The sequence below is a fragment of the Microcaecilia unicolor genome, chromosome 7 (assembly GCF_901765095.1).
Source record: "Microcaecilia unicolor chromosome 7, aMicUni1.1, whole genome shotgun sequence".
In the NCBI taxonomy this organism is placed as follows: Eukaryota; Metazoa; Chordata; class Amphibia; order Gymnophiona; family Siphonopidae; genus Microcaecilia; species Microcaecilia unicolor.
Window position 1 is genome coordinate 288,662,573 of NC_044037.1, and position 24,765 is coordinate 288,687,337.

A 24,765-nucleotide genomic window follows, 5' to 3' on the forward strand; every position below is an offset into this window, starting at 1 on the left:
TAAATCTAGAGAATACGGACATTTAGGAGCCTGTGTACATTTCATTGAAGGGGTGAACACTTGCCAGTCGATATTGTGTATCTGGATTTTCAAAAGGCATTTGACAAAGTATCTCATGAAAGACTCCAGAGGAAATTAGATCATGGGATAGGGGGTAGTGTTCTACTGTGGATTAAAAACTGGTTAAAAGATAGAAAACAGAGAGTAGGGTTAAATGGTCAGTAATTGAGAATATTCAGTATTCTCAATGGAGAAGGGTAGATAGTGAGGTTCCCCAGGGGTCTGTGAGGGGACCGTTGCTTTTTAACATATTTATACATGATCTAGAGATGGGAGCAACTACTGAGGTAATTAAATTTGCTGACGACACAAAGTTATTCAAAGCTGTTAAATCAAGAGAGGACTGTGAAAAATTACAAGAGGACCTTACAAGACTGGGAGACTGGGCATCCAAAAGGGAAATGACGTTTAATGTTGAGCAAGTGCAAAGTGATGCATGTAGGAAAGAGAAACCCGAATTATAGCTACATAATGCAAGAATCCACATTAGGAGTCACTGACCAGGAAAGGGATCTAGGCGTCATCATTGATATGTTGAAACCCTCTGCAGCTAGGAAAGCAAATAGAATGTTAGGTATTATTAGGAAAGGAATGGAAAACAAAAATGACTGCGTACGCTATGTAGCGCTATAGAAATGCTAAATAGTAGTAGTAGTAGTAGTATAATGCCTTTGTATCGTTCCATGGTGTGACTGCATCTCAAATATTGTGTTCAATTCTGGTCACCACATCTCAAAAAAGAATTAAAAATGGTACAGAGAAAGGAAACAAAAATGATAAAGGGTATGAGATGACTTTCCTATGAGGAAACGCTGAAGAGGCTAGGGTTCTTCATCTTGAAGAAAAGATGGCTGACCGATAGGATATGATAGAGGTGTATAAAATAATGAGTGGAGTGGAATGGGTAGACGTGAATTGCTTGTTTACTCTTTCCAAAAATATTAGGACTAGGGGGCTGGCAATGAAGCTACAAAGTAGTAAATATAAAAAGAATCGGAGAAAATATTTCTTCACTCATGTAATTAAACTCTGGAATTTGTTGCCGGAGAATGTAGTAAAAGCAATTAGCTTAGCAGGGTTTAAAAAAGGTTTGTATGGCTTCCTAAAGGAAAAGTCCATAGACTTTAATTAAAATGGACTTGAGGGAAATCCACTGCTTACTTCTAGGACAAGCAGCGTAAAATGTATTGTCCTGTTTTGGGATCTTGCAATGTACTTGTGACCTGGATTAGCCACTGTTAGAAACAGGATGCTGGGCTTGATGGACCTTCAGTCTGGCTCAGCATGGCAACACTTATGTACATTTACCCGCAAAACTGTCAATTTGGCACCTAAGTGGTATTCTACAAATAGGAACTCAAATGGAGTAGCACATATTTTTACGGGGGCAGAGAATGGGTAGGTCATAGGCAGGGCAGACATTTAGGTGGGTAAGTTAGCCACATGCCTGTTACATTCAGTTGTCTTCATTTATGCCAGGTCTATGGTAGGTGTAAATGGGGGCACCTAAATATACACTGATATTGGGCACCCAAAGGAGCATGAGTATTCTATATGGAAACGTGTCCATCGCTTTGATTGTGTCACTCCCCTCCTCCATTCTGAACACTGGCTCCCCGTTTCCTCCCTCCTGCATTATATTTGAGCTGTTAGTTCTTACGTTTAAAGGTCATTTACCCGCTCCTCTTCTCCGCCAATGAGAATTTACTGTCTCCCTTCTCTTTCCTCCCTTCAGGTCACCATCTTTCATGATACAGCCTTTAGCTACTTTGTCCCAAAGCTGTGGAACTTCCCTTCCCTCAGGTCGATTAACTCCTGCTACACGTTCAAAGCCCTCCTGAAAATTCACCTCTTCGCTGAGGCCTTCAGCTCCCCTCCTTCTTAACCCCATCTCAGCTTGCTTTGTCTATCTTTTCGCTTATCTCCACTTCAGCCAATTGTTGGCTATTACTTTTAGTAAACTATTTCTTTTTCCTGTATGTTTTTATGGTTTGTTTTTTTATAATATGTAAACCATTTTGAATGGCATTTTTTTAAATCAGTAAAATGGAATATAAATGTAAATATTGTGTAAACCGTATAATCACCATTGATGGTTCCATTTGCAGTAGATCAAGCGCTGTAAATAAAATACTAACTTCCTGAGTCCTGAATTCATCTTACAGGGTTCCCCCCCCCTCCCTCATTAAACTTTCAGGCCCTCCAGCCCTGCCCAAGGCAACAGCCACTAGCTGGCAGAACCCAGAGCAACCATTAAGGAAGCTGTATAGGGTTAAGTCACTAGATTTCATAGTAGAATTTTTTTTTTAATGAAAGAGTCAACAATTCCTAAAAGGCAGCCCCCATCAGCGACTGGGGAAGCATGCAGGTCATCTTTACAGAATTAACTGCAGATTGTCAGAGCGTGTTGGGTATGCACATGTGCATCTGTGTTGGTTTTTCATGTGTATGTGAACAACAGCCTAGAGAAGAGAAAGTTTGAAAACGCAGTTCTTTAACTGATACATTCACTATATCAAAGTTTCTATGCTACTGCTGCAGCAGCTAAACTGCTTTTCAAAACAATGGATTGGGCCATTTCTTCGGGAGCTGAGCCCCAATCTGGCCTGTTTTTGTACTCAATGTGTCGTTCCACTGATTTATTTCTCTACTAGCCGTTGAGCCCGTTAAAACGGGCCAGTATGGGGTTTTTCCAAGGCCCCTCCCCTCGCCACTACAGGCCCCCCCCCCCCCGGAGTCACCGCCGCCACCCCTCCACCCAACCCAGGCCCTCTCTTCGCTATTGAACTTACATCGCTGAAACGCAGCCCGGGCGCAGATCAGCAGAGCTCCCGTCAGCCTTCCTTCTCTGCCTGTGTCCCGCCCTCGTGTGACGTAATGTCGGCGAGGGCGGGACACAGGCAGGGAAGGAAGGCCAACGGGAGCTCAGCTGATCTGCTTGCTGTGTGTCAGCGACGTAAGTTCAATACTAAAGAGAGTGCTCGGGCTGGGTGGAGGGGGGCGGCGGCAGCGACCTCGGGGGGGGGGGGGAGCGGTAGCAGCGTCGACGATTCCCTGCCTCCCCTTCGCGCAGTTTCCCTCTCTGTCCCGCCCCCGTCATCACGTATTGACGCGGGGGCGGGACAGAGAGGGAAGTCTCTACTGCGCATTTGCGGGTGAGTATGATCACTCGCCATTTATATGTTTGATGCCAAAAACATATATCTATCCTCGACCCTCTAGGACAGTGGTTTGCAAACCTGGTCCTGAAGGCACTCCAGTCAGTCAGTCAGGTATTTAGGATACCTACTACTACTATTTAGCATTTCTATAGCGCTACAAGGCATACGCAGCGCTGCACAAACATAGAAGAAAGACAGTCCCTGCTCAAAGAGCTTACAATCTAATAGACAAAAAATAAAGTAATCAAATCAATTAATGTGTACGGGAAGGAGGAGAGGAGGGTAGGTGGAGGCGAGTGGTTACAAGTGGTTACGAGTCAAAAGCTTTCAGTCTAGATTTAAAGGTGGCCAAGGATAGGGCAAGACGTAGGGGCTCAGGAAGTTTATTCCAGGCGTAGGGTGCAGCGAGACAGAAGGCGCGAAGTCTGGAGTTGGCAGTAGTGGAGAAGGGAACAGATAAGAAGGATTTATCCATGGAGCGGAGTGCACGGGAAGGGGTGTAGGGAAGGACGAGTGTGGAGAGATACTGGAGAGCAGCAGAGTGAGTACATTTATAGGTTAGTAGAAGTTTGAACAGGATGCGAAAACGGATAGGGAGCCAGTGAAGGGTCTTGAGGAGAGGGGTAGTATGAGTAAAGCGACCCTGGCGGAAGAGACAAGCAGCAGAGTTTTGAACAGACTGGAGAGGGATACCCACAATGAAGATTCATGAGACAGAGAGAGATTTGCATGCACTGCTTCCACTGCATGCAAATCTTATCTTATGAATATTCATTGTGGGTATACTAAAAACCTGACTGGCTGGGGTGCCTCCAGGACCAGATTTGGGAAACGCTGCCCTATAAATAATTTCCAACATCCAGCGGCTTGGCAAGAATAAAAAAAAAAAAAAAAGACCTCAACAGAGTGTGAAAAATGACATTTAACAAATCTCTAAGAGACAGCAGCATGGCAACCACAGACTTAGTTGTTACCCACTGGTTAAGAAACAACTTGGCATTTTCTTTGTGCTCCTTTGACCTTTGCTTTTCGCCTTTTTAAGAGAACCATCTGTTAGGACACAGCGTGTGAAACTGGTCATTGCCTGCGGTGGAATGGCAAAAAGAAGCAATAGAGTGGCAGCTGGACCAGGACAGATGAGCTCATCCTCAGGCTTCGATGCGTACTTCATTCCTATTGTACCAGCAGTGTAGAAACAAAGCTTCCACAGCCCCCCCACCACCACCCCATGCAAAATGCCCCTTTAGACCCCTGGAGGCCTACAACATAGAATTATCACTTACTGTCCCAAAGTAAAGCAAAACATAACAAGCAAAGACAACTGTTTAGGAACTGAGTTCAATTCCCACTTCAGGCACAGGCAGCTCCTTGTGACTATGGACAAGTCACTTAACCCTCCATTGCCCCATGTAAGCCACATTGAGCCTGCCATGAGTGGGAAAGCGCAGGGTACAAATGTAACAAAACTAAAATAGATACTATTGGAGATTCTACATGGAATGTTGCTACTATTGGAGATTCTACATGGAATGTTGCTATTCCACTAGCAACATTCCATGTAGAAGGCTGCGCAGGCTTCTGTTTCTGTGAGTCTGACGTCCTGCACGTCAGACTCGCAGAAGCCTGCAAGGGCCAACTTCTACATGGAATGTTGCTAGGGGGACTCTGGGCAAGTCACTTAACCCTCCATTGCCTCATGTAAGCTGCATTGAGCCTGCCATGAGTGGGAAAGCACGGGGTACAAATGTAACAAAAAAAAAAAATAAATAGAGTTTGTCTTTCTTACATATGACCACAAATGATGGCTTATGATCAAAAATCCCACCAATTAAAAACAGCAAAGATAAGATGTTTACTACAACATCTGTAAGCTTTGTTTGCCCTTTCATAAAGCCCTCTGTTCAAGGGACTGAGAAGAACGGATGGATGTTGCTTTATCATCTTGATCAGATTTCATTGCTTTGTAATGCAACCCCCATTCACTTCGTACATCTTCTTCTGTATATTATTTGAAGTGCCATATGAATCCACACACACAACGTAGTCGGGCACAATTCAGTTATAACCGAAGAATTCTTGGCATGGTGCGTTGCAGTGGATTACACAGCACTTTAAGATTAAGGTGTTCAGAATGGTCCCTTGAACTGAGCGGAGTAGATTATATAATTTTTTTTTTTTTAATTTCATGTACAGTCAGACGGCTCTCCAGCTTCGCTGCAAACATCTCCCTACAACAGGATCTTGTGCCCGTTTTTAAAAAAATTTGATCGACTTTATTTATAACAGTGTTATGTTACGCTGTAAGTTTGCTTTGCCTTTTATATGATGAATGTCATTTTGTGATCCGCTAAGAACTATGGATTAAGCGGATTGTAAGCTCCGTGATAATTAAATAAATAAAAGGCAGTAACTGGACTTCAGCCTTACACCACAGGTCACGCAACTGCTGAAGCTGAGGGGCCGCACTTTTCTCTGAAAGTAGAGGTGATTAAGCCCTCCTGTGTAGGGTTACCATAGGTCCAGATTTACCCAGACATGTCCTCTTTTTGAGGGCATGTCCGGGCAACCAGGTGGGTTTTGCCAATCTGTCCGGATTTCTGGACAAATGGGCAGGCTGGTGGGCGGGCAGATTGCTAGCCTCCCCTCCCCTTACTTACTACTGCCTTGGTGGTCTAGTGACCTCTTTGGAGCAGGAAAGAGCCCCCTCTTTCCTGCCCGGAGCACTGCCCCTCATGCATCCTTCCTGTTCCTGATCCTTGGCGCCGATTCAAAATGGCTGCGGAGACTTGAAGTGACCCCGCGAGACTGCAACTCTCGGCGGCCATTTTGAATCGGCACCAACAATCAGGAACAGGAAGGATGCAAGCAGGGCAGTGCTCCGGGCAGGAAAGAGGGGGCTCTTTCCTGCTCCAAAGAGGTCACTAGACCACCAAGGCAGTAGTAAGGTAAGGGGAGGGGGGTGACAGGGGGGAGGGGAAAATGTGACAGGGGGCGGAGTGAGGGTGTGACAGGGGGCAGGGCATGTGTCCTTTTTGGGGGACAAAATATGGTAACCCCTACTCCTGTGACAACAACTCGGGTTTAGTCTGACAGTTCCTGCTCCAATTATTCAATAAACTATGTACAAAAGTATGATAAATGTATCTCAAACTAAAAAAAAAACCCTACTGGAGTTGTGAAATTTACAAACATCTTAAATTTACTATCATATGAAGTACAAACATTCATGCTTATCGCCATGGCTTAAAAGCAGAAATCTCAAAAATACTGAAAAGCAAAAAAACAAAAGCAAAATAAAATCACCAAATTTGCTCTAGAACCCGAACAGTTAACCCCAGAGATTACAGGTAAATAATATATTAAAGAAAAGAGACCTCAATAGCCCAAAGATGGTCTAACCCTAAAAAAGGGCACTTATCAGCACAATCAATCCTCTGAAAACAAACTTCAGCGGGAAAACTCCTCCTCACAGGGAGAAAAACGAGCTGAAGCCAAAAAAAAAAAACAAACAGAGGAAAAAGTTTAAAAACTGTAAAATCTCTCTAGGGTTTGTGTCAGGAACTACATAAACTACTGAAAAAAAAATAATGTTCAAAACGTGCTGTGAGGGCACAGGGGAAAAGTTTTATTACTGCCGACTAAACGATATCCGTTTGGAATCTTCAACCGGGTCCAGCTCTACAAGTAATAGCCCTGTATTGCAGCTCCCCGTTTGTAAGCAGGGCCGTGCCAACACGGTAAGCGAGGTAAGCATGGAAGGGGCGCCATCCTCTGGGGGGCGCCTCGCCGCACCATGCTTACCTCGCCCTCTTCTCCCCAGATCTTTTTACTTTTTTATTTAAATTTACCTCTGTCCGGCGGCAGCGTAGCGTTAGTGAGAAGGAGGCGGCGCTCCCCTGCCCCGACATGTCAGTCTTCCCTTCGCTCAGTTCCGCCTTCTTCTGACATCAGAAATGACGTCAGAAGAAGGCGGGACACTGAGCGAAGGGAAGACTGACACGTCGGGGCGGGGGAGCGCCGCCTCCTTCTCACTAACGCTACGCTGCTGCCGGACAGAGATAAATTTAAACAAAAGGAAAAGGATCTGGGGAGAAGAGGGTGGTTAGTGTAGCGATCGTTTTCGGGAGGGGGGGGGCGCCGGGGCCAACTGCAGTGGGCACCGGAGACCCTAGGCACGGCCCTGTTTGTAAGCACCCTGGGCTACTGAGGTTTCTTTTCTTTAATATATTATTAATCTGTAAATCTCTGGGGTTACTGTTGGGTTCTAGAGCAAAATAGGCGATATTAACAGCAGAAATGCAAAAGGTCATTACATATCGTCTTCTTAGCAGTTCTGTTGATTAGTAATTTTTGTTTAAAGGATCTAACAGTGGGGAGTTGGAAGAAGCTTATACACCACTGCCAAAGTACTGAACAATGGGATTTTAATCTGATACACTCGATAAAAATCAATCATTCACTCCTAGTACAAACTAAAACATGAAAAAGAAAATAAGATGATACCTTTTTTATTTCACACTAGTAAAAGAGGCCCTTTTCTGGAGCAAATGAAACGGGCGCTAGCAAGGTTTTCCTCCCCAACACCCCCCCTCCCTTCTCCATCTCTCCCTACCTACCGACTTCTTCGTCGTTCCGACGCCATTGCTCCGCACCTCCTGAACGCACCGTACGCCATTGCTCCGCCCTCTGTAACGCCATTGCTCAGCCCTCGACGTCATCACGTTTGACGCGAGGGAGGGGCCCCGAGACTTGGCGATTTCGGTGGCTTCACCACCACGAACCCTTCGAACCCGTCTTGAAGGAAGTGACGTCAGTGGCTTGGCTTCACTGACGTCAGTGTCTTCAGAACGTTGAGGGTGAGTTTTATTATATAGGATAAACTTAGTACATTTCTTGATTAGCTTTCGAAGGTTGCCCTTCTTCGTCAGATCGGAAATAAGCAAATCTTAGTAGATGACAGTATATGTAAGTGAGACATCAAAGCATTTCAGTGACAATCTAACAGGGTGGGGGTGGAGATTTGCTTATTTCCGATCTGACGAAGAAGGGCAACCTTCGAAAGCTAATCAAGAAATGGACCAAGTTATGTCCAATAAAAAAAAAGGTATCTTATTTTCTTTTTCATGTTTTTATTTTGTTGTATTTCTATTGATTACCTTTAAAAGTGGACTAACACGGCTACCACACCTCTGTAGTACAAACTGAAATAGAGTCTTTCTATGAGAGATTGTATTTTGCTAAAATCTAGTCATAGCGCTGGGATGAACACTGAAAAAGTACCCACTGGGTGATCACACCACCTCAATTTACACATTTACTTTAAAAGGCCACATCCTCAACAGTGCCACGCCTTCCTTCCATACTGTTATTGGGCCAGTAACACAGTGGTGTAGCCAAGGATGGGCCCAGGCCCACCCACTTTGGGCTTAGGCCCACCCAGTAGCAAGCACACCTATGATGCATACCTGCCAAGTCTCCCGCATTCAGTGGGCCATCTGCCGCACTCCAGCCAAAGCAGGAAAGTCTCCCGCTGACATAAGGAATCGCCGTTTTTCTCACTGCCCCTGCTACACCGCCGCTACTGCTTCTCCCGATGCAGCGGTGGCGGCGGCAAAACAAAAAGCAGCGCGGGGCTGCAGCAGCCTTCAGGCATGCGCTGTCAGTTCTGCCGGTCCTCTGCCCCCCCGGAACTCGAAGTTGACATCAGCAGGGGCACAGGACCAGCAGAGAAGGCCTGAAGGCTGCTGAGGCTCCGAGCTTGGCTTTTTTTCCTTTTTGTCACGGCTGCTGCAGAGGTTGCATCATGAAAACCGGAGAAAGACGGGATGAAATCAAAGTTGAAGCCAACAGATTAGTCTCTGTTTCCCCTTCAAAACAAAGGGAGCAAACCTATGAAGTGCTGCAGGCCACACTGTCATTGTTTATTGTTGGTAGCATTTTTAAAATTTAATCTCACTAATATTTTCGAACATGCTGGCTTGTGCAGTATACAGATGTACACAGAGGAAGTAGAATAACAGAATAACTTTTCATAGGTAGAGTAGTAATTTATTAGAAATTCTAATCAGTGTTGTCATTTGGAGGGGCTGCTTATAGGGGCATCCTAGCACTGTTATATCTGTGCAGAGATTTTTGTTTCTCAAGGTAAAGGGTCTCTAAAACAGACATCATGTTATGAGAATCAGGTGTTCAACATTCAGAGTTTCTATTTATTTACTTATTTATGTCATTTATTTCCCACATTAAACATAAATTGGGTTGAAACCTGGAAGCATTTAAAATCTTTTTTTTTTCCTATGCCTACATCAAAACAAAAAGATGACATGAGGCAGAGTGGGTGGAGGCAGGGCACAGTGGGCACGGCTGGGGCGTGTACTAAAATCTCCCTCAAAAATCGGAACCCCTTGGCAGCTCTGAGGGAGATAAAGAGGGGAGATGGATGAAAGGATGCAGTGAGAAAGGGGAGAGACTGGAAGGATGTGGAGAGAGAAGGGACACTGAACAGAAAAGGGTAGAGAGATAGAGACACACTGGATAGAAGGAGGGGGGGGGGAGAGAGAGAAACATTAGATGGAAGGATCAGGAGAGAGGGTGGATGGGTGGAAGGATGAGGAGAGAAAGAGGAAAGACGCTGGATGGAAAAGGGGAGTAGTGAAAGACTGGAGAATAAGAGGAAGGGGCACAGGGAGAACAAGGGTGAGAAAAAGATGAAAAGCCATAGGTAGATGAAATAAAAAGAAGGAAATTAAAGAATGGATAGTAGGAATGAATTAAATATGGACAGAGAGAGAGAGGCAAAAAATATTGAAGAAAAAGAAAAAGGAGAGAAAAATTACAAATGGCCAGGAAACCCTGGCAGAAGAGTTAAGAGAAGACGAAGGAAAGCAGAATCTAGATACTGGGAGCGACACAATGAGAAAAAGTAAATGGCCATACAACAAAGGTAAAGAAAATAATTTTATTTTTAATTTAGGATAAAGTAATATGGTGTTAATAAAGTTTCAGAGACCAATACTTCCTTCCTTAGGTCAGGCGAGGATACCGTAACAGCATTATACTGACCTGAGGAAGGAGGTTTTGGCCTCTGAAAGCTCATTGAAAAGGGTGTTAGGCTATTAAATAAATTATTTTCTGAAATGGCAATGGGTTTGAGGTGTGCCGGGGGTGGAGCCATATATAGTGGGTGGAGCCAATGCAAAGTGGGGTGGGGCTGTGGGTGTGTACTAAAATGTCCCTCAAAAATTGGGGCCCTTTGGCAGCTCTGAACATGAGCAGTGTATATTAGTTGTTGCTCGTGGCCGGTGAAAACCTGCAGGCAAGAGAGGGAGAGACCAAATCACTTGTGGGGCAGGGCGGAGGTCCTTCTGCCCACCCATCTTGGGCCCAGGCCCTCCCAAAACTGGGTGTCTGGCTATGCCCCTACAGTAACATGACTGCAGGAGTAAAGTCCCCCTACTGAACCCCCACCACCATTTCCTACAGAGTCCATTCATAAGACAGCACACACAGACCCACAAGACACATCAACATAGGCAGCTGGTGATTCCTGAGTTTGGAGGGGCGAAGAGGCAGGAGGCTGAAAGCAGGTATGGCCCCAGACTACGTAGAGATTCTCTCTGCCTGCACTCCCACCACTCAGGGAGTTACTGTTTCCTTAATATTCTCTAAAAGAAAATACCAATTCCAACCTTTGGTGTCGGGGGCATGATTTTCTAGCTCAGGCTCCCTCACTCTCTGCTCGTGTCTAGTCTTTGTTTTCCTTTGCTTGCTAGTGTCTTCTGTTTCAGTTCTTTTTTTTTCTTCAGCAGTAAATACTTCAGTGTTCTCCTCTTGTCTTCTTTTTTTCACCTACCCCTCCCCCAGATTTCTTTCTTTCCCAAATCAGCATCCTCTGCTCCACTTGTGCTCCCATCCCTTACTTGCCACTGTTTCTCTCCTTAAGTTTCCCTCTCAGTCACCTTGTCATTCATGTCTCCATTGTACACATTACTCTCCCCCCCCCCCAAACTAAATATAATCTTGCTCTCCTCTGCCCCTCCCCTCCCCACTTGTCCCCTCCCTCTTCTCCAACTCTGATACCCCTTCATATACACAGTCTCCTGCATTCTCCTCTGTCCCCCTACCCTCGGTCACTCACCGTCTCTTCTTACTGCCCCCCCCCCCCGTCTTCTGTGCCTCCCCTCACCCACTGCTCAGGTCACTGAAGAAACTGCACAAACTGTTTCCCCACCTCTGGCTTTTGACTGGTCCAGGCCAGTAGGATAAGTCAATCAGACAGGAAGTAGGGAATCAGGGTCACCAGCGTAGAAGCGCCTCTAGGTTCCTGGCTCAGTTACTGTCCTAGAACCCACCCCGTTCTCAATTTAAACTGTTGGCACTTTATGCTCTCTCTCGCTACAGTCTACTAGCCCAGGTTTTGGGCAGGCTGAGCCACCAAGCACCTTATACTCACCAAGCCCGCCATTTTGTGTAGATGCATAAATAAAAACTCTAGGGGTAAACAGACGGAATATTTTCATTTCAGACAATTTCCTGCGCTATTTTGAGACTTTTCGTTTTGTTCCCATAACAGGAGTAATATTTGTTAAGAATGCACAGTCTTCTGAACGAGTGTGCAGTTTTTGCAAAGAACACACATTATTCGCAAGACAACACATTTTTTTTTCCTGATTCAAGTACTATTCGGAAAGTGTGTACCCCCATTGCCAAAAATGTGCCCCAAACGACACCAGAAAACCTGAAATGTTATAGTTTTTTTTTCTCGCTTTACTCATACTACCCCTCTCCTCAAGACCCTTCACTGGCTCCCTATCCGTTTTCGCATCCTGTTCAAACTTCTACTAACCTATAAATGTACTCACTCTGCTGCTCCCCAGTATCTCTCCACACTCGTCCTTCCCTACACCCCTTCCCGTGCACTCCGCTCCATGGATAAATCCTTCTTATCTGTTCCCTTCTCCACTACTGCCAACTCCAGACTCCGCGCCTTCTGTCTCGCTGCACCCTACGCCTGGAATAAACTTCCTGAGCCCCTACGTCTTGCCCCATCCTTGGCCACCTTTAAATCTAGACTGAAAGCCCACCTCTTTAACATTGCTTTTGACTCGTAACCACTTGTAACCACTCGCCTCCACCTACCCTCCTCTCTTCCTTCCTGTACACAATAATTGATTTGATTTGCTTACTTTATTTCTTGTCTATTAGATTGTAAGCTCTTTGAGCAGGGACTGTCTTTCTTCTATGTTTGTGCAGCGCTGCGTACGCCTTGTAGCGCTATAGAAATGCTAAATAGTAGTAGTAGTAGTAGTAGCAACATTCCATGTAGAATCTCAAATAGTAGCAACATTCCATGTAGAATCTCACATAGTAGCAACAGAATCTCAATAGTAGCAACATTCCATCTAGAATCTCCAATAGTAGTAGACTTTGCGCCTTCTGTCTCGCTGCACCCTACGCCTGGAATAAACTTCCTGAGCCCCTACGTCTTGCCCCATCCTTGGCCACCTTTAAATCTAGACTGAAAGCCCACCTCTTTAACATTGCTTTTGACTCGTAACCACTTGTAACCACTCGCCTCCACCTACCCTCCTCTCTTCCTTCCTGTACACAATAATTGATTTGATTTGCTTACTTTATTTCTTGTCTATTAGATTGTAAGCTCTTTGAGCAGGGACTGTCTTTCTTCTATGTTTGTGCAGCGCTGCGTATGCTTTGTAGCGCTATAGAAATGCTAAATAGTAGTAGTAGTAGAGGAGTAGCCTATTGGTTAGTGCAGTGCAGCTTCTTGTGACTCTGGGTAAGTCACTAAACCCTCCATTGCCCCTGGTACAAAATAAGTACCTGAATATATGTAAACCGCTTTGAATGTAGTTGCAAAAACCTCAGAAAGGCGGTAAATCAAGTCCCATTTCCCTTTCCCTTATGACATCACAATATCAGAAGTGAGCCAAGTATCAGGCAATCAAGCCATTGTGACATCACTGATGAGGTTGGCTCTTATTGGTGGACTGAGCCTCCACCTACCCTCCCTCTCCTCCTTCCTGTACACATTAATTGATTTGATTTGCTTACTTTATTTATTTTTTGTCTATTAGATTGTAAGCTCTTTGAGCAGGGACTGTCTTTCTTCTATGTTTGTGCAGCGCTGCGTACGCCTTGTAGCGCTATAGAAATGCTAAATAGTAGTAGTAGTAGTTTTTTTTTCTGTCTTTTGGGGAAAAATGATATGGAAAGTTTTGAATGAATGCACATCTCTAATACATTCACACACAGAACCCAACTCCCCTTCCCATTTCTCCCTCACCCAAACTTTAAGTAGACAATTGCCTTTTACTGTACAGATGCAACTGCTGCTCCATGTAGGTTCCCCCTCCCCCCATGTACAATAGTTATTTCCACCCTCTTTTCTTAGGGATGCTCAGCATTCATCCCACACATCTCATTTGTCCCATCTCCATTCCAGAAAAAGGAATCCAGGCAGCCACAACCCTTTCTGTGAAAACAAATTTTCCAATATTATTCTTGAGTCTACCCTTTTGGAGTTTCCTGTGTGATCCCTAGTTCGTACCAACAGAATAGGTTCATTTCTTCAGCATTATTAATACCTTCTAGGTATTAAAATATCTACTATATCCCTCCTCTAGGATATGCATAGTTGGTCTGTGTATATAACAGAGGCCATGGCAAGGTGCAAACCCTCCATATAATATAGCTATTTTGCTTTTTTTTGAGCTGGGAACAGCAAGACAGCTATAAAATGTGTTTGTTTCTGAAAACTACCCTTCTAAGGATGTGGTTTGGCATTTGGCCTATGCTAACTTGCCTGGCAGCAACTAAGAGCCAGACACTCCTATGACTAAGGACACCTGCAGTATCCAGATAAACAATCAAAAGGAGAAGTAAGTGGGAGTGGGTAAAATTGTAACTCCAGCAAGATGGTGTGGACACTATAATGGTGACTTCAACCATTATCTAATGAAAACTTATGCTTTATATGACAGGCTTTTAAACTGTCCATGCAATTGGGAAATAAATGATAGAAGTTGTAAGATGGTAGGAAGTGCTGGAACAGGATCCACCATAAAAGGAAATAGAATATTCTGGAAAGATGCATATTCATTAGGTAGGAAAGGTAATTACAATTAAGATAAGGAAGAAAAAAAATATTTAAGAGGAAACAGAACTGAGGATGGCGAGCCTCAGTGTGTCCACTAGCAGGTGGACATATTGACAGCTCCCAGGGAAAACTCTGTTCATTATTTGCTACATATATACTCTATTGGAATTTTATTTGTTGATATTTCAATAATTACCGATTGGCTTCTTTGACTATTTGAATAAACATTATGTCTAGTAATACGTATTTAGTAGCCAGAGTTTTTCTTTGCTGGGGTTCCGCTTTGGGGGGGGGGGGGGGGGGAGCGCAAGGGTCCACCCTCCAGGAGACCTCCAGAAGTTTACTCTTGTCTCAGAGGCAAAGACAGTAGTACAACTGCATCGGACTTCTAATACAGACCCCCCCCCCCACCCCCACCACCATTCTGGTATCCTAATTCTTTTTGAGAGAGTCTCAAACTGAATACCATAATGCAGATTAGGACACACTAGAAATCTGTACATGTGTACTGAATAAAACACTCTTTCGATCTTTGTTGTCTGAGAACTGTTTTTCCATTTGTTTTGGTACCAGTATCTCTACCTATTTTTTTTCCGCTCTTTCCATAGTCACTTACTTTTCCTCTCTCCCTCCGTTCTTCCTCTGGGTCTAATATCTCCCTCTCTCCCTCCTTCTCTGGGTCCAATATTGCCCTCTCTCCCTCCCCACCTCCTCCGGGTCCAATATCTTCCATCTCACTTCATTCCTTCCTTCCCTCCCATTGTCCAGTATAGCTCTCTCACTCCCCTCCCCGTCCAATATCTCTTTCCATCTTGCTTCCTTCCTTTCCAGTCTCCCATTATCCAGTATAGCTCTCTCTCCCTCCCCTCCTCCTCTGGGTCCAATATCTTCCATCTCATTTCATTCCTTCCCTCCCATTGTCCAGTATAGCTCTCTCTCCCTCACCTCCTCATCCAGGTCCAATATCTCATTTCATCTCTCCGTCAACCACTTCATCTGGCCCCAGGTCCAGTCTCCCTACCTTCAATCATTTCTCTATCTAGATCGCAGGCAGCAGTAGCGATTCACACAGTCAGCACGAGTCCTGAGCCTGTTCTGTGCTGCATCCAACTCCCTTCTGACCTAACTTCCTGCTTCCACAAGGGTGGGGCACAAAAGACAGCAGGCTCCAGGCTCAGGCAGACTTGCTTGCGTGAATCGCTGCTGCTGGAGACCTGGCCAGAGAAATGATTTCTAAACACTGAACCTGGCGCAAGATGAGGGGGTCAGACCACTTCCCGTGGTGATAAAAAAAATGGCACCCCCCAGTGGTCCACAAGGGAGTGCTCCTTGGTGCAGAGTGCAATCTGCCATTTAAGTAGCCTTGATCTACTCTCTTTCTCCTCCTTTCCGCCCCCCCCCCCCCCCCCCACGTTACTGCTCTGCAAAAGTAGACCTTGCCTCTCTGGCTTTGCAGGGTCCCCTCCCTCCCCCAATCCTCCCATTTCAGCACAAGCTGAGGCATGGGTAAGGGGAAAAGAATACTGCAACATCCTGTATACCTGCTCAGGGTTCTAGTGGCATTTCATGGGAACAGGAATATACCCAAAGCCTTCCCTTCCCCCCCAACTTTTCACAGTTGTTTTAAGAAACATTTGGCAAAATTACAGCAACAGATGGCAGGAATTTCAACTTGGAATGTACAGTTTAATTAAAAAAAAAAAAAAATAGGGGTAAACTTATACTGAACATAATGAACTTAAATATAAAACTTGACCTTTATAAGGCACAGACAGCTGAAGGAGGAACCTCTGAGGCCCCCAACAAGATCCCACAACGTTTAAGTTATTCTCATTCTTGGGAGCAAGACAGTAACAAACATTTTTATCCACGTGAGCTAGTGCGTACTGAAGCAGGCTCCGTCCAGATTGCAGTTCCCGATCACCGTCGCCTGCTCTATTCTCTACATCGTGGTTTAACTTGAGATATGCTGGGTTAGTATCCAGGGCAGGTTACGGAACAGTCAAAAGGCAAGTATTATAGATCAGTTATGGTTCGCTCGACAGTAATCCCAAACTCGTGTCTGGGAATCCCAGCGTTCCTCACGTTGCGCTGATGGACAAAATCAGTGCCGTTCCTATCCGCAGTCTGGGAAGAGGGCGGTGCCCATGCGTTCCGTGCGCTTCCACCGTACCGAGAGCTGTCATCTGCACCAGAGGGCCTGTATCATTAGGGGGTGGATTGATTAGTACTTGCTAAATGACAGACATGGACAGAGCAGCAGCACATCAGGGAAGCTGGTCTGAATGAAGGTAGCATTTATCTTATCGAACAGTAAGACCAAGTCAAATGAGCCACAACTATTCCTGCAAGGATCACAGTTGCGTAAGTTATCAAAATTAGACTAGACTATATATCTGAACTAGTAAGTTAGACCTGTGTAAGCTACTGTACACATCAGGAGGGGGGAATGATGGAATTCAATTCTCTGATGCTGTTAGTCTACAGAATCAACTCCACCTCGCATCCCTTTGACAATTTCTAGTCTTAACGAATACTCAAATCAGAAAACTGTTACCATTCCCAGTGTGTTCACAATGAGAGGTTTACCTGACAGCATCCAGGGAGGACAGCGCTTTGCCATTACGAGTGTGTTAACCTATTTTCTTTTGTAATTAAATAAACAATTTTGAGTCCACTAACAAGTGTAGTGGACTCAGAATTGCAGAACTGGAAAAAAAAAATCTACCTCATCTTGGTGGCCACATATCCATCTAAGTGACCAGAAAAATGTTGAGTATCTCAATTGCTAAAACCAAGACTGAATATGCTGAAATATAAATAAGGCTACCAGCATTTAAATATATCAGTTTTTTCTTTGTCTTTTTTCTTATGTTACAGAGTGCCCTCAGCAAAAAAGAAAAACCCCACTGTTTAAGGCAATATATGAGTGGCCTAATGGTTAGGGTGGTGGACTTTGGTCCTGGGGAACTGAGGAACTGAGTTCGATTCCCACTTCAGGCACAGGCAGCTCCTTGTGACTCTGGGCAAGTCACTTAACCCTCCATTGCCCCACGTAAGCCGCATTGAGCCAAACAAAAATAAAATAGATACTATTGGAGATTCTACATGGAATGCTGCTACTACTGAGATTCTGTTGCTACTATTGGAGATTCTACATGGAATGTTGCTATTCCACTAGCAACATTCCATGTAGAAGGCTGCGCAGGCTTCTGTTTCTGTGAGTCTGACATCCTGTAGACTCACAGAAGCAGAAGCCTGCGCGGCCACATTGGTGATCTGCAAGGGCCGATGCAGACTTCTACATGGAATGTTGCTAGTGCAATAGCAACATTCCATGTAGAATCTCAAATAGTAGCAACAGTGGAGGAGTGGCCTAGTTGTTTGTTTGTTACATTTGTACCCCGCGCTTTCCCACTCATGGCAGGCTCAATGCGGCTTACATGGGTCAATGGAGGGTTAGGGTGGTGGACTTTGGTCCTGAGGAACTGAGTTCGATTCCCACTTCAGGCACAGGCAGCTCCTTGTGACTCTGGGCAAGTCACTTAACCCTCCATTGCCCCATGTAAGCCGCATTGAGCCTGCCATGAGTGGGAAAGCACAGGGTACAAATGTAACAAAAATAAAATAGATACTATTGGAGATTCTACATGGAATGTTGCTATTCCACTAGCAATATTCCATGTAGAAGCCTGCGCGGCCATATTGGTGATCTGCAAGGGCCGACTTCTACATGGAATGCTGCTAGTGGAATAGCAATATTCCATGTAGAATCTCAAATAGTAGCAACAGTGGAGGAGTGGCCTAGTGGGGTTAGGGGGTGGACTCTGGTCCTGAGGAACTGAGTTCGATTCCCACTTCAGGCACAGGCAGCTCCTTGTGACTCTAGGCAAGTCACCCTCCATTGCCCCATGTAAGCCGCATTGAGCCTGTCATGAGTGGGAAAGCGCGGGGTACAAATGTAACAAAAATAAAAAATATATGCCTAGTGGTCTAGCACTACTTTCATCGGGTCACTCTTATTTTTTATGTGCTATAGCCTATAATATAGTGCTAAATCAAAACAACTCAAAACGTGAACTTACCTCAGTTAGAGTGAACAAGAGTGAAGTTAAGCAACACAGCGCACTTCGAAGAGAACGTTAAGAGATAAGTTCACGTTTTGAGTTATTTTGATTTATATTTCAGCATTTTCAGTCTTGGTTTTAGTAGTTTATGTTACCACTGATTTTCCAAAGACTGTGGGATTTAATTGTTGACTATTGAGTATCTCAATTGGCCATTCAGTTGGGAAGTGGGGCGGGGGTGCAAATCTTGTTGACGTTCGTGAAGTTAGACAGTGGTACAATTTTTACCTGTATGGAAACTCTGCTAGTACAGTCCACAGTAAGCGGAGGATTGATTACCCAGCCTGCACTGCAGGAATTGATAGAGTTGATTTCTGGATTATCAGGTCAGTATCCAGGGTACTGGATGTTGCTATGGTATTTAAATTTGGTTCTTTGCCAGAAGTTGTAGGGTGGCAAAGGATGAGTCTGTCCTGGATTCAGGTTCTGACCAGTTGGCGGATGAGTTGACAACTCTTGTGGCTGAGAATTTGTTGGATCCGATTTTTGTGCTTAAATTGGGGTGGGGGGGGGGGGGGGGGGGAAGAGAAATACTGCCTGTATTTATCTAGCTTGGCCAAAATTCTGGCTGTGCCATGGTTGGACCATTTGTTGAGATATCAGCTCAGGTTAATAAACTGTATAAATCTTATTTCTCACTTAAGATTACAGCGAATTTACAGGATGGGTCTGCAAATTGGAGCAGGTAGAGGTCACATTCATCAGAGAGTGGGGATATTTTGGTGGTTTGGTATGGGGAAACTAATACGTCAAGAGAAGAATTTGGTGCCCACAAAGACCACTGTGGTCTGTGAAAGCAGGGTGTATCCATGGTCGATTCTGGAGCAATGGCAAGTCAACTGGCTGTTGAGGAGGAAGGAGTGTTTGTGATGGACGAGGAAGACCAAGGATAACAAGAAAGATTACTTGGACTTGTGTTTGACAAAATAGCAATTACCGAGGCTAAGAAAAGTCAAGCTATCGAGTGGCAGAGGTGTTTAAGGTGGTTTGTAAATAACACTGTAACCACTGCAGCTTAATATTGGCAAAGCACTTTAAGGAATTATGGATCAGTTGAATTTGGAACAATGTTTGGAGAGTAAGATTAGAATGGGAAACTTCTCTCCCTTCACCAATTTCACATGCCTGTCAGTGGATGAGACTAAGTTTGATTGGTGGATGCATCCTGTTGTCATTACTGGACCAATATATCCTTTTGGAGTCTCCTTTACTCCATAGGCAATAATGAGTACATTACTTGATAAGGGGGAAAAGGGGGTTCCTCCCCCTTTGAAAGTGGTAGAAATTAGGCCTTTGCTGAAAAAAAAAAATCTTTAGACCAACTAGGTCCATGGGAGATGTTAGCATTCCCAGTGGGAAATTCTACTGGACACATCTGGTAAAGGAGTAGCTCAGATCTACGGCTCACTCCTGTGCGTGTATTTATGTATATACTAGGAAAAAATGCCCGTTTCTGAGCGCAATGAAACGGGCGCTAGCAAGGGGCCCCCTCCCTCCGTCCCTCCGAGCTACTTGCCTTGTTCGCTGTGGCGTTTCCGTTTGGGCCCTCGAGTGTCATAGCTCCGCCCTCGACGTCATGACGTTTTGACGCGAGGGCGGTGCAGACACTCCAGGGCACACTGGATCGGGCGCCTCAACTTCCGTGGAGGCTTCAGAACATTGGGGTTGCCTTTTATATAGAGAGATTAATAAATACATTAACCACCTTTATGAAAAGATTCCCCCCCAAGGCATTAATATCCCCATCTGGTGGTACAAATTACCCCAAGATGTCTGTCTGGTGACCGATTTGCTTCGGTTTTAGAAACAGTTGAAAACATTGGGATAGTCAGTTGGCCTTGAGGTTAGGAGGCCGCTGGGAGGAATTGGTCTTTAATTTATATATGTTTTAAAATGTGGCCTGCCCTGGGCTTCTGGTAAGATATTTACACCAATAGATACAAGATAAATGCATTCAAAATGTTATGGCAAATATCTTTAAAAAACTGAAGGTAATGCAAAAATGCTTTGGTATTCCAAGATTTTTGCCGCAGCAAGTTAAAAAAAAAAAAAAAGCCAAAAAAATGAAATGGCCGTGCGATAACTTTGCAATTGCTGGGTGGCCATTTCGGAGGGGGGGGGAGCACTTAATGCCACCCACGAAGGTGGCGGTAAGGGCCCTGCGGTAACATGGCAGCAAACGATGCTGCCAGATAGCCATTGGGTAACAACTTGCGGAAATATTTTTTAAAAATATTTCCACTAGCACCGGGAATGGCGTGCGCTGGGGGGGGGGGGGGGTGGAACTACCACCGGCAACCCTTTACTAAAGAGCCCCATATGTGTACAGCAGTGCGCATGTCTAGTAGCGCTACAGAAACGATTTACCATTAGAAAAATCTTTTCCAACACTGATCCTAGGGGTGCAGAGCACTCACTATGTTTCACCCACATATATGCATTCCACTTTAATTGATATTTCAGTGTGAGCTGAGTTAAACACTGCTTTCAGCATATCCCATGCTCAGGGCCGGTCTTAGGCAGAGGCGACCAAGGCGGCCGCATAGGGCCCCGTGCCTAAGGGGGCCCCGCTCAGCGTGCCTCAACTCTGCCTCGTGCCTCCGCTCCGACCCGGACGGGGACCGCATCGAGTCACTCAACCTCTCTCCAACCATAGGCAGATAAAGCATTCCTGGCATACCTTGTACACTGTAGCACTGTGCTGGATCTTTTCTTAATATTTTTCTTTATTTTCTCCTTTGTTATGAGAATTGGAACTACTAATTGTAGTGGACTTGAACTGAATAATTTCTGGGGAGGGGAGGTTTCATGATCATAGCATTGTGATTATTATTTCAATCAGTTTTTTTTGTACAAGTTTAGCTTCATTTGTCTTTATTTGAAATTTCATAAATAAAAAAAATTTCTAAAAATGGAATAATCTTATCAATGGGGTGGAGCTAGGGTGGGGGCGGAGCTAGGGTGGGGCCCCACCAAATTGGTCTGCACAGGGCCCAGCACTTGCTAAGACCGGCCCTGCCCATGCTACACTATATAGAACAGGTGGGATACTGGTTACCCTTTTTATGGGGGGTGGGGGGGAGTGAACAAGCAAAAGACAGATAAACAGTAATGCACAAACACGTCTCATCATGTTCACTTCGCCATACAGCCAAACAAACATTTGATCAGACTTGTGAGTAACAAACATTTGATCAGACTTGTGAGTACGAGTGTCCACAATGATTTATGGATTCAGACAAGTCCTATCCTGAAGGTAAGAATAATTACTGGTTTCTTTCCTTCGTACTAAACGTTTCTCCATTTTATTGCATACGTTACATACAGCAGGAAAAGCCTGCAAACACCTTCCTATTATAGGGGCAACTGCACCCACCAACTGGGATGCACTGGTTCACAGAAACATAGTAAATGATGGCAGATAAAAACCTGTGTGGTCCATCCAGTCTGGCCAATAAAGGTTGCAGAGTGGTACCTGCCTCTCTCGGCAGGTTACAACCCCCTCCGTGCCTTTAAGGTTGTACCTGTTGCTTCATGAAGACGACACCCCTCTAGATCATTAAAAAAAAAAAAAAACGTAACCTAGGGGATGGGAAGCAGGAGTGGCAGAGGTCAATACTCAGCTGCTGAAGTCTGCTTTTAAAAATGCCAGCGATCAAAGAATGTCGATTTTCAGTGCTACTATCCAGATAAGGTGGTCCGTGGCAATATTCTGTCTGCTATCCAGATAACGTAGGACAGCCTTCCACCCATCCTAAATTATCCAGAGAGCAGAGTAAATAATGCCACTATATAGGTAAGTTCCAGGACCACTCCTGCTCTGCCCCAGTACAGAAGTGATCTGCAAGGATATTCAGACACATTATCCAAATACCAGATAAATGCTTTGGAATACTAGCCCAATCATTTTTGGGTTGCTTTCCTAGGTTTGCCATTACTCTGGGCCCTAATTACGATTTGATGACCTCTCCCCTCCCCAGGAACCCAACAGAATTTTGCAATGGCAGACAGAGAGATTTGGGCCTGCCCTAGTAAGCAGTTCAGTTACAAACCCAGCCCAATTGTGAGATGTTACCGCACCGTGCCAAGCCCCCAGATCTGTTACTTAACAGGACCATCTTATATACTCACAAGAAGATCAAATTTCAAGAGTTAATTCCAATAAGATCAACTTCATGTTTCAAGAAAACCAGGCTCAGTGGTACGTAAACAGCACGCAGGGTTAAAGAACAGCAGAATGCATGATTCACAAGAGGTAAAAATTAAACTGTAAGCATGCTGAAAACTCAGCCCCCATTTGAATGATTTTGTTCTTTGCAAGGCATTAATTCTTACACGAAACCACGTGTGTTTATAATATTTGCATGGTTAATTATGTATGACAAAATTAATGGCTTATCTACAAGCCCACACTGCCTCCACCAACACCCACTCACTCATTCCCGAGATACAGTGCCTTGCTATGTATATTTAAGTTCCCTGTATGCAGAGCCGTAGCGAGGGGAGCCGACACCCGGGGCGGGTCGCCGCTGCGCACCCCCCCCCCCCCCCCGGTGCAGCACGGCGCACCCTCCTCCCGCTGGAGCGCACCCCCCCCCCCGGAGCGCATACCTTCCTCCCCCCCCGGACCGCATACCTGCGGGGAGGGACGGGCGGGAGGGCTGATCCGCCCCGACTGCACGTTGCTGGGGTGTGTCGGCTCCGCGCTGGTTCACTGCTCTCTCTGTCCCGGAACAGGAAGTAACCTGTTCCAGGGCAGAGAGGGCAGTGCACCAGCGCAGAGCCGACACCCCCCAGCGGTGTGCACCCGGGGCGGACCGCCCCCCCCTTCCTACGCCACTGCCTGTATGTATGCTTCACTGATGTACACAACATTCATTATTACCTGAATTGGTTACTGCTCTATTTACCATTAACTTTCTCTTTGCTTCATGTACAATTTGTCATTCATAATAGATTTTCTAAATGTTAAACATCCATAGTTATCCCAGTACGTTTATGATACTGTATTGTAAAATTGGATTCTTACAACAAATTACTTTTTTATGCATTATTCTTAGTTATGTGTCCAGTACTGTTTATTGTAAGCCACAATGGACTCAAACTTGTTTGGGATAATGTGGGATATAAAATGTCACAAGTAAATTAAAAAAAAAATAAAAATTATAGAAATATTCAACAGAATTCAGAAACCAAAAGGTCTCGATAATCTTCACACCCCTTGTTCATAGCAAAGCCAGGTTTGCTCAGTTTCCAAAATGCACCTTAAAAGTACAGAAGTTAAAACCCACTTGTGTCCAATCACAGTTCTGAATATACCTGGATGAACACTCAAGCTGTTTGTTGTATGAAGTGAAAATGAAGCAAAGGTCTAAACAAGAAAACTACCTGAATAACTTTATCCCATAGTTCTTTTAAGCAGTGCCATAGCGAGGGCGGCTGACACACGGGGAGGGTCGCCGCTGCGCACCTCTCCCCCGGGTGTAGCACGGCGCACCCCCCCCCCCCCCCCGGAGCGCATTCTTACCACTGGCGTACGAAGGGGGCCGGGTGGGAGGGCCGCTCCGCCCCGAGTGCACGTCGCTGGGAGCTGCGTCGGCTCCACTGGTTCCCTGCTCTCTCTCTGCCCCGGAACAGGAAGTAACCTGTTCCGGGGCAGAGAGAGAGCAGGGAACCAGCGGAGCCGACACTCCCCCAGCGGCGTGCACCCGGGATGGACCGCCCCACCGCCCCCCTTCCTACGCCACTGCTTTTAAGATAGAGTTGGAAAGTTTTCTTAATAGTCTTCCCCATGTTTGAATATACTTTGGAGCTCTTGCCAGGTAAAGTGGAAAGCATCTAGCGTCACCGAGGCAGTGTCTGAACCAGGCTGTCCCTCCACAAGAGTACAAAGACGCCAGAGCTCACCAAGGTGCAAAAGAAAACAGAACAGCAGACCTCTAAGGTCAGAAATATTAGGAACTAGTGCAACCAAGCCCGTTTCGTCAAAAATGAAACGGGCCCTAGGAAGGCTCTTGTCTAAGTGATTACTCCTCTCCCCCCTCCCATCCTCCCCTCCATGTCCCGTGATTCTTCCCTCCCATTCAATCCTCCCCTCCATGTCCCGCGATTCTTCCCTCCCCTCCATGTCCAGCGATTCTCCTCTGCCATGCCCTCCCCTCCGTATCCCAGGATTCTGGCCTCCCATCCATGTTCAGCGATTGTCCTCTGCCCTGGCCTCCCCTCCATTGGGCTCGCGTCCCCTCCAGCCTTCCATTACCTTCACTTGCTTGCGTTCGTAACATCCCGACATCAGCTCACC

General features: G+C 45.4%; 1 protein-coding gene across 1 annotated transcript in view; it reads right to left on the reverse strand.

Moving 5' to 3' along the window:
* LOC115475142 (band 4.1-like protein 5) overlaps positions 1-24,765 on the reverse strand; it is a 203,457-nt gene that overhangs the window by 72,734 nt on the left and 105,958 nt on the right. Inside the window, exon 17 of the mRNA XM_030210881.1 lies at positions 16,355-16,537. Within this exon, the coding sequence (XP_030066741.1) occupies positions 16,355-16,537 (183 nt within the window). The remainder of the gene's footprint in view (positions 1-16,354; positions 16,538-24,765) is intronic.